This window comes from Chlorella variabilis (assembly GCF_000147415.1).
Source record: "Chlorella variabilis unplaced genomic scaffold CHLNCscaffold_2, whole genome shotgun sequence".
Lineage (NCBI taxonomy): Eukaryota > Viridiplantae > Chlorophyta > Trebouxiophyceae > Chlorellales > Chlorellaceae > Chlorella > Chlorella variabilis.
This window is the reverse complement of record NW_005435086.1, coordinates 1195091-1204197: the sequence shown is the minus strand read 5'-3', so window position 1 is coordinate 1204197 and position 9107 is coordinate 1195091. Positions and strand designations below refer to the sequence as shown.

Sequence of the window (9107 nt, the reverse complement as noted above, 5' to 3'; positions counted from 1 at the left end):
GTCAGCGCCGTTGCGCCTGCCTGCCTCGCCCGCCTCCCTCCCCCTCCTGCTGCCGCAGGATCGACGTGATCGACCGCAGCGACGCCCTCACTTTCCTGGAGACCGAGGAGCGGCGGGCGGCGGCGGCGCAGCAGCGGGCAGCCAGGGGCGAGGCGGCGGCGGCGGCGGCACGCAAGGGCAAGGGCAAGGCGGCGGCGGCGGCGCCGCCTGCAGAGGAGGGCGAGGAGGCGCTGGATGAGATGGAGGAGGACTGAGGGGCTGGAAGCACATTTTTAGGCTGTTTCCAGCCCGACCCAACCGAGCAAGGCTGTGCCTGCCCTAACTGAACAACCCTACTCTTCAGTGCCAGGTGGTCGCTCGGCAGGGGAGCGCCCATGCGCTTCCAGACCGGCCCGACGCCGCATGCCCAACCCCGGTGCACGCCCACACCACGCCCCTCTGCAATAGCTAGTTCTGTACCCATTCCGCCTGCCCTGCACAAGTTCACCTGTTAGCCGAGCGTCCGCTCCACTTCCCCCTCTCTGCACTGCTTTCAACCACCCCGATGCCTGCTCTTGCCTGCATTTCATTCCGCCCCGACCTGCCCCCAACCTTTGCTGCACAGCGCCCCAATCTGCCAGTGACGACCCATGCTGCACTGTGCGTGCTTACACGCGTGTGTAATGACTGACGCGCTTCTGAAGGCTGGGCAGCGGATAAAAATAGCGTACAAGAGCGGGGGGGAGTGGAGCAAGGGAGCACAGGGCAGCAGGGAGGCAGCAGCAGGCAGCGGAAACACAAAACTAGCGGGAGGCTAGAGGCGGCTGGCAGTGGGGCTCTGGCGGCATGATGCCAGCCCCTCACTCCTGCATCTGCTCCTCCTGAACCTCCTCCACCGCCACTGCAGGACAGCGAAATTGCCTGGTGTCAGGCAAAGCAGAGGGACTACCGAGCCGTGCTGCTGCTTCGCTGCCGCCTCCACCTTAGCACTCCAGAACAACACAAAATGCAGCCCCGTCCCAAGCAGCACGCCCCGGCCCATCCTGTGCCACCAAGCAGTCCCACCCAAACACCCACACATCACACACACACACACACACACACACACACACACACACAGCAGCAGCAGCAGCAGCAGCAGCAGCTCACCCTTGAGCTTCTGCTCCTTCTCCCGGGCCAGCGCGCCGGGCGCCTTGACCAGGTGGATCTCCTGCTCCAGCTGGCGCCGGTCCGCCGCCTTCTGCTGGCCCTTGGACTTGGCCATGCGCCGCTCGTAGAAGCGGTCCTGCCGCGCCCCGCGCACCTCCTCCACCTTCTGTATCGCCTTGACTGCAGGGCGGAGGGGGCAGGGAGGGTGAGCGGGGCGGTGAGGCGGCGGGAACAACGTGCAGGCTGGCATGGGGTGAAAGGAATGGCAAGAACTGGCCCCTGCCAGTTCGCCCACCTGTCTTGTGCACCAGCTCGCGATCGTACTTCTCGGGCCGGTTGCGGCGCCGCTCCATCTCAAAGGTGGCGTCCTGCAGCGGGCACACGCACACATCAGGGTGGGGACAGGCAGCTATTGCAGGAGGGCTGGCGCTTCGGATCCAGGCCATGCTGCCCCCGCCCGCCTCTGCACACTACGACCGCTGCTCTTCCCCGATCGCAGGTGGGATGCTGTCCGGCCCACCTCTGCCAGCTCCTTGCCCGCCAGCTTGCGGTAGGCCTTGGTCCACTTGACCTTGCGCGGGTTGCGCTTCATCTTGAAGTTCTTGTGGCACTTGGACCGGCAGAAGCGGAAGATCTGCAAGCAGAGGACGGAGCGAGGCAGGGTGGGCAGCGCTGTCTGCGGTGGGGCGCGGGCAGCGGCGGCCGCCCCCGGCTGCCTCGTCCGCGGGGCCTCACCGTCGCGTCATTCCGCACAAATGTGATGCCATGGCCCGGATAGCAGGTGCTGGAGCAGAACCAGCACTTCTCCAAACGCACTGCAGGGCGGCGGCGGGGTGCAGGTGGGTTGAGCGGCTGCCGTGCGCCATGGCTCCGCGGCACATGCACACGCACAGACTGCACGCCCTGGCCCCTGCTGTGCACCACCTCTGCGCATGCCATGCCAAACTCACTGGCGTCGCTCCCGTGCGCCTCCTGGGGGCCTCCCTCGCTCCTCTACCTACTGCTAATCTTCGAGCAAGCCTCGAGGACGCAAGCGCACACCAGTCTACGCGCCGCCAGTGGCAGCCGCAAAGCTCGAATTAGGTTTACGACAGAGAGGAGCTATAAGGAGAGTGAAGAATGAAACGAAATATGTACCTGCGCACAACGAAGAGCCGCCGCCACTGGCCGCCGGCACAACGCAGCATGGCAAGCAGCCAGGCCGGCCATCACAGCGCAACGGGCCGTGGCTGCTGCGAGGCGACCGCCAGATGCGGCTCGGACCAGGGCAAGCCCTGCTGCAGCGCAAGGTGGTGCTGCTGCTGCAGGCGCGCCTGCCAGGCGTCGCGGCACGCGTGCCACTCTGCCGCCGTCGCAAGCTCGGCGGGCACTGAAAACGCCAGCAGCGGCTGGCCCTCCTCTAGTGCCTCCATCTCCGGCGGCAGCCGCAGCCGGCAGCTGACGCTGTGCAGGCAGAGGCCGCCGCTGGACAGGCAGCGGGTGGCCGCCTGCGCGCCCTCCAGGCTGTGGCACAGGTAGAGCGCCGGGTAGCCCAGCAGGTAGCCGCTGGCGGTGGGCGGCACCACGCGCTGCCAGCCAGGGATGCTGCTTGCCTCCACAACCGGGATGCCGCCGCCGCAGCAGCAGCTGCCTACCCGGGCAGACTGCTCCGCGGCCAGCACCAGCCCGGCGCGCAGCGCGCCCAGCTGAGCCGCCGCCTGCGCCGCCTCGGCGCCGTCCGCCCAGCGCGCCGCCCGGCTGCCATCAAACGCCACCAGCATGACGGGCGGTGCTGCCGCTCCCGGTGCCACCGCTGAAGCGCCGCAAGGGCCTAGACCGGGCAGCATCCCGGGCCGCACCAGATAGGCGCAGTCGCCCAGCGCAACCACGCACAGCCCCGCCGCGGGCAGCTGCAGCGCGCCCGCCAGGCTGGCGGCTGCCGCCGCCAGGCGCTCTGGCGCCAGCGCCGCATAATCCAGCATGAACCCGGGGCGCAGCCCGCTCAGCACCGCCAGCACATCTCTGAACAGGCGGGGGCAGGCCGCACGTAGGCGGTGGCTGGCGGACACGCCCTGCAACAGTGCAGCAGCGGCCGGCTCAGCAGCCGCGGAGCATGGGCGCAGTCAAGGAGGCGCCTGCGCGTGGGAGAGCAGGCAGAGGGCGGTAGGCTGTGCCGCAAGCAGCCGGGCCGCGCCTCACCCTGCACAGGCGCTCATAAGCGTCGAGGAGTGGTGCTGCCGCTGCCCCCTCGGCTGCCATGGCCTGCTGCGCCGCCGCTCATGCGCCGCGGGGTGTTCCCGCGGCTGCTGCCGCCGCCGACGCTGCCGCCGACGCCGACGCTGCCGCCTGGCGGCCCTGCTGGCTGCGCGTCTGCTATGCGCTGCAGCGTGGCGGCGACGGCCTCAATCTCCCCCTCAATCACCGACAGGTAGTGCACCAGATCGCCGTACACCAGAGTCTGCAGGGACAGCGCAACACCAGCGCCAGGGCAGGGGCAAGGCGCAGGTGTCGATTCGGAGCGAGCCGGCGTCTGCCTGGCGTGTGTCGCGGCACCGTGGAACCAGTCAGCGGCCGCAGTCAAACACCCGGCGGCCGGCCCAGCCCTGCCTGCTTCTCCAGCTGTTGGACCGCCCTGCTCAGCCGCGTCACGTCCTGCTCCGCGCCCGCCGCCGCCTTGCGCACCGCCTTGAGCTCCGCGCCGATGCGCTGCTGCGTGTGGAAGGCGGCCTCGGGGCCGCGGTTCTGCTCCTGCGCCGCCTGCGATACCAGCTCCTGCGCCGCTTTCTTGGCAGCCGCGGTGGCACGGGCTGCAAAACGAGGGGCAACGCGAGGGTGGCGGCGGAGTGGGGCGGCGCCAGCGGCGGGGCGGCAGGCGGAACACCCCCAGGGCCGCGAGAACTGATTATGAAATCAGTTCATGAGCTGATTGGTCGACGTCAAAACCCACCAGACTCTCTGCTCAGCTCTGACTGCTGGGCCTTGTAGCTGCGCAGCGCCTCAGCAAACATGCGTGGCCCACGCTGGGATGATCAGCTGGCCTTGCTTAAGTGGTGTATCATGCCGATGGCAGCGGCAGCGCCCGGATTTAAGCTGTTCCCAACGAACGGCGCCAGCTCAGCCCGTCGCCGCCTTGGGCTCCTGCCCAGCGTCCCACACACGTTCACCACTTCCCAAGCCGATTGCACAGGTACATTATTATTACATCAGACAAGGGACAAGGGGGCTCGCTGCGCTGCGCCGGCCAGGCTACGCCGCCGCCTCTGCCTCTGCGCCCGCCGCCCGCTGCTGCGCGTCTGCCTGGATCCCTTCCAGCTTGGCCAGCAGCGTGGCGCGCTGGTCGCCCTCCGGCTGCCGCCCCACATCCTGCGCCATGCGGCCCAGCAGCTGGAAGAAGTAGCGGTCGTTCATGGCCAGGGTGGCGGCCGCCTCCGGGGCGCCCAGCACCTGCGTGGAGCAGGCGACGGCGGGGAGGGTGGGCCACAGCAGGGCGCAGCAGGGCGCAGCTGCTGCGGCAGCTGCATCCCCACCCAGCTCCGTACCGCCGTGCACAGGCCTGAACCTGCCTGTGGTGCAGCTGCCTGACAGCCTGCCGCCTGCACCCCTACCCGCCTCACCTGCTGCCGCTGCTCGGCGGTCTCGGCGGCCAGCAGGCGGTTGAGCAGCTGGATCTCGGGGCGCAGCGTGGCCTGCTTGGCCTCAAAGGCCGCCTTGAGCGCCGCCTCCAGGCGCGCCACCACCTCCGCGTTGCCCTCCTTCTTGGCCTGCAGCCACGGCGGGCGGGTGGGTGTGGGGTACGGGGTTGAGGGTACGGGGTTGAGGGTACGGGGTTGAGGGTACGGGGTTGAGGGTACGGGGGCGGTCGAGGCCATCGCGCGGCAGGTCAGAATCAGAAGTGCAGTCGGCGGCACGCGGCAGGCACTGCGCTTGCATCCGCGACGCACGGCAGGGCGCGGAGGGCGCCGCGGCTCATGTAGTGAGGCCTACCATGGACAGGAAGGTGTTGGCCTGCCAGAAGAACTGCTCATCCAGGCTGTCGGTGTACTGCTGTGCCACCTCCTGCGGGTCCTCCGCCTGCAGCAGCTTGGCCAGCATGTCGGCGGCCACCAGCTGCTGCTGCCGCGACTCGCGGATGGCGTCCTGCAGCCGGTGCGCCTCGCTGGCGGGGTCCGAAGCGCTGCTGTTGACTTCGCTGCAGCCGCCGCGCTTGCCACCGCCGCCGCCACCCTTTCTGTTCTTTCTGCTGGCCCCGCAGGCGCAGAGCCGCCGCTGCTGCGTTAGCGATGGTGCTGCCATGACTGCCGCCGACAGCGGCTGTCGTGCACTGCACTGAAAGCCTGCAGGCAAGGGCGGGCGGCAGTCCCACGCGGCGGTCGCCCGCGGCGGCGGGTGGCGCTGCGCCGTTGCGGGCGCCAGTGTGCCCACACTGGCGTGCATAGTCTCTCCTTGCAGATCTCACCGCTCCGAGGGAGGGAAGGGCTCACCTTGCAGGGAAAACATTGCAAAGTTCTGGGGCTGACTCTCTGCGTGTTGCACCTCTGTGCTTGTGTGTGCCGTCAACTTCACAGTCGATTGAAGGGAGCTGCAATCGCTCTGCTCCTGTTCACCTCAACCTGATCGGCCAGGTGGCGCCCGAGACATGCGCGAAGCACTTAGGGCTGCAGCATTGTGCTTGCTGCAGCTGAGCGTCGCGGAGCGAGTCCATCGGAGTTAGCCCCGAAAGCATGCAAGTCCTGGCAGGCACCATCACTGCTGGGGCTGGAGCGGCAGCTGCCGGGTCTGTGAGGCATTCGGGATGTGCAGCAGCGCGGCATCTGCCAGCAACAGCAGCACGGCGGCTCCAGCAGGCAGGCAGTGCGCCGCCGTGCCCGCGGCGACAGCGGCAGCACCTAGCGGTGCAGGCCGGCGGCGGCTTTGGCAAGGTGAGGAAAAGCAGCCTATGCGGGCATATGCCTTGGCATCATGCATGTGCCTCCGACTGCAAGCCAGCCACCAAACAGTCCAGCCTACAGAGGGCCCATGCATTGCCAGCGGGCATGACGAAACGCGGCGTGAGCCAGCGCACCTTCTGTTGGTGCAGCCGGCTGAGAAGAAGATTAGCAAGCAGAAGGCCTGCCCCTGCGGCTCAGGACTGGAGTACAAGGTGCGGCCTTGGTGCAGGAAGGAACAGGATGGAACAGAAGAGCCGCATCCCTCGTTTCTCCCTCTGTGGTCGAAGTAGCTGCCTGCTCCGCGTCTTCCCACAGGACTGCTGCCAACCATACCACGCCGGCGGCCTGCCCGGCACGCCGGAGCAGCTGATGCGGAGCCGGTACTCTGGCTACGTCAAGGGGCTGTGGCAGTACATCGTGGGCAACACACACCCGGACAACCCGCTGCCTACGGACGAGGCGGCGCAGGGCGGGGCGGCCCACGCTCAAGGATGATGTCCTGGCTACCATCGACAAGCTGGGCTTCGAGAGGCTCAAAGTGCTGAGCGTGGAGCCGGGGAAGGACGAAGACGAGGGGTTTGTGACCTTCCAGGTGTGCTGCGGGGCTGGCTGGGGCTGTGCTGCCCGCCGGCTGCGCTGCCGACCTGTGGCCTCCTGCTTGCTGCTGCAGGCCTGGTTCAAGAACCGGGGGCAGCTGGGGCAGCGCGCGCAGGGCTGGCACACGCAGACGTTTGTGGAGCGTAGCCGCTTCCTGCGGGAGGACGGCAAGTGGCTGTACGGTGCGCGACAGGGGTGCACCAGCTGGCGTGTTGAGGAGAGCGGCACACTGCACCCCCATATGCATGCATGTGCTGATTCGCAGCAAAGCGCTTTATGTCCCTGTAGTGGACGGCGAGCAGGACTGGAAGCGGTAGCCCATGCGAGCGCCACGCCAGGCCATGTACACCGGCGGAGCTGGCAGCGAGAACCGGCGGCGGCGGCGGCGGCGGCCGCAGCGGCTGTCCTCCTTGCATGGCTCGCCAATGCATGCGGATCCAACGACGTTTTTTTCATGCTGCATTTGTGAGAGGCTCGTTGTTTGATTTTTTTTTAGAGAGATGGAGGGAGATCTCCATCTGTGGTGTCCCTTGCCACGAGGGCGGAGGACAAGATGCTCAGGCACCTGCAATCCAAATCCTCCATACTGTTCTTGTTGGTGAAGCCCTGTCGAGCGATTAGGACCGGCCCTAACCCGCGCAAGCCTGTTGCCCACACAACCCGTTGGGCGTCTGTGCCCAGCGACGCGCCCTGCGGGTCATCTTTGCCCCGGTGAGCATGCTCGACTGGCGGCAGGCGCCCCTGGGGACGGTGCATATGTACGCCGCCCCCACTTAGGGCTGCGCCGCCGCCGCCGCCGCTAAACCCCTTTGGACCCTGCCACCCCGCCTCGCTGCCGCCCAGCACTCATGTCGCGGTCGCTGCCCTTGCCCTCACACTGCCGCTTTTCTTTGCCCCAGCAGCCTGCATCACAGGCCACGCGTGGAACGGCGCGGAGCTGCAGTAGCCGCCCTGCGGAGGCGGATCCGCCGCCCCGAGTCCTTCGGCAGCAGGCGGCGGCATGGCGGCGCCCAGCAGCCTCACGCTGGAGCTGGAGGAGCTGCTGCAGAGCGAGTGGACCTACGAGGTGTACCCCAGCTACTACGACCAAGCAACCTGCCTGCAGCAGAACGTCAGCCTGAGCAACCGAGTCAACGTGCCCGGTGCGCTTCGCCGCGCTGCCCGCCCGCCGCCTGCCGCAGATGCTGCCGCGCTGGGCCGCGCTGGGAGCTGCCAGCATCGCCGCGCAGAAATGCACGCGGGCACAGCTGCGTGCACGCTGCCGGCGCGGGCATCCGCCAGTGCCGACCGTGGGCATGCTCCCCCTGCGCCCTGCCTTGTGTGCCCGTGCAGACAACTTCAACTTTTGCAGCGTGCCGCTCAGGTGGGCCCGGCTGCGGTGCCGCGGAGGGCGGCGCGGCATGTGTGGCTGGCAGTCGTGGCTGGAAGCCTCATGGCTTGGCCGCCTGGTGCCGCCTCACGGCGCGCTGCGGTGAGCCCACGCGCCGCCCTGCGCCCCGCACCCCCTGCCCTCTCTGCAGCGGCGCCGATGCCTTCCTGTTTGCCTCCCTGGCGCTGCTGGTGGCCAGCGTGTGCATGGGCAAGCTGCAGTCGGTCTGGGTGCTGATCGTAGGTGTGTGCGGGCCGGCAGCCCGCAGCGCTCTCACCACCCAGCCCAGCAGCGCTGCATGCTAAGCTCCGGTGGCTGGCCCTCCCCATTCCCACTCCCCTCCGCCTCCCCCTGCTCCTCCCTGGAAGCCCGCTGCGCCGCCACCGGCCCTGCGGCACCCGCCGCCCTCATCCTGTACCGCTCCGCCCGTACCGCTGTACCGCAGGTGGCGTGCTGGGCATCCTGAACTACGAGGTCAACCTGTACCGCCTGGGCAATGCCATCTCCCTCTGGCTGGGCATCCAGCCCCCAGACCTCTTCTTCTATGCCTTCCTGCCCCCGCTGCTGGTGGACGCAGCCCTGCGCCTCGACTGGTACATCTTCAGCAAGGTGCGCGGCTGCCTGGCGCCTGGTGAGGGTGTGTGGGGTGTGGGGCGCGCACAGTGTGCTGTGCGCATGTGTGCGTGGACTGACAATGACTGGTGGCGCTGAGGGGAGGTCCGACGTGTGTGAGGTGTGTGCGGCAGCAGGGTTGCGTGCAGCACGGCGCCAGCGTCGGCGCCCCCATGCTTGCACCCGCCCAGCCGGCCCGCGCTGCGTCCCCGCCGGCCTGCGCTGCAGCTGTGGGTGCACATCACGCTCATGGCGTACGGCATGGTGATCATCAACACCGCCGTGCTCACCCCCTTCATCCTCTTCGTGCTGGGCTTCTCCAGCCGCGGCTGGGACTGGATCCACGGCGCCGTGCTGGCCGCCATGCTGGCCCCGACCGATGCAGTGGCAGGTACCGCCAGGGCTCTCTCGCGCGCCTCGGCACTGCCCGCCTCCAGGCCCACACCACCTCACGCCTGCCTACAACGCAGCCCCGCCCGCCCACCTACCCACCT

The 9107-nt window shown here is 68.3% G+C and overlaps 4 protein-coding genes across 4 annotated transcripts in view; 2 read left to right on the top strand and 2 right to left on the bottom strand.

Annotated features, from left to right (window-relative positions):
* Positions 1–1159: 1159 nt before the first annotated feature.
* CHLNCDRAFT_13957 (hypothetical protein) lies at positions 1160–1944 on the bottom strand (the record flags this gene model as incomplete). Its single annotated transcript, XM_005851127.1, has 4 exons — positions 1160–1308; positions 1424–1496; positions 1649–1762; positions 1864–1944. Coding segments are annotated over 4 exons (417 nt in total), but the record flags the coding sequence as incomplete, so codon positions are not given.
* A 2409-nt stretch (positions 1945–4353) lies between these two features.
* Positions 4354–5604, bottom strand: CHLNCDRAFT_49925 (hypothetical protein; the record flags this gene model as incomplete). Its single annotated transcript, XM_005851126.1, has 4 exons — positions 4354–4551; positions 4722–4868; positions 5092–5441; positions 5589–5604. The coding sequence occupies 4 exons, from the start codon at positions 5602–5604 to the stop codon at positions 4354–4356; spliced, it is 711 nt and encodes a 236-aa protein (XP_005851188.1).
* A 224-nt stretch (positions 5605–5828) lies between these two features.
* CHLNCDRAFT_137852 (hypothetical protein) lies at positions 5829–6949 on the top strand (the record flags this gene model as incomplete). Its single annotated transcript, XM_005851419.1, has 7 exons — positions 5829–5885; positions 5985–6026; positions 6185–6247; positions 6351–6452; positions 6526–6627; positions 6706–6814; positions 6921–6949. The coding sequence occupies 7 exons, from the start codon at positions 5829–5831 to the stop codon at positions 6947–6949; spliced, it is 504 nt and encodes a 167-aa protein (XP_005851481.1).
* Positions 6950–7632: 683 nt separating this feature from the next.
* Positions 7633–9107, top strand: part of CHLNCDRAFT_137851 (hypothetical protein) — a gene marked incomplete at both ends in the record, with an annotated part of 9572 nt that continues 8097 nt past the window's right edge. The window contains 5 exons of the mRNA XM_005851418.1: positions 7633–7774; positions 7965–7995; positions 8153–8244; positions 8447–8610; positions 8842–9004. Coding sequence (XP_005851480.1) covers positions 7633–7774; positions 7965–7995; positions 8153–8244; positions 8447–8610; positions 8842–9004 — 592 coding nt within the window. The remainder of the gene's footprint in view (positions 7775–7964; positions 7996–8152; positions 8245–8446; positions 8611–8841; positions 9005–9107) is intronic.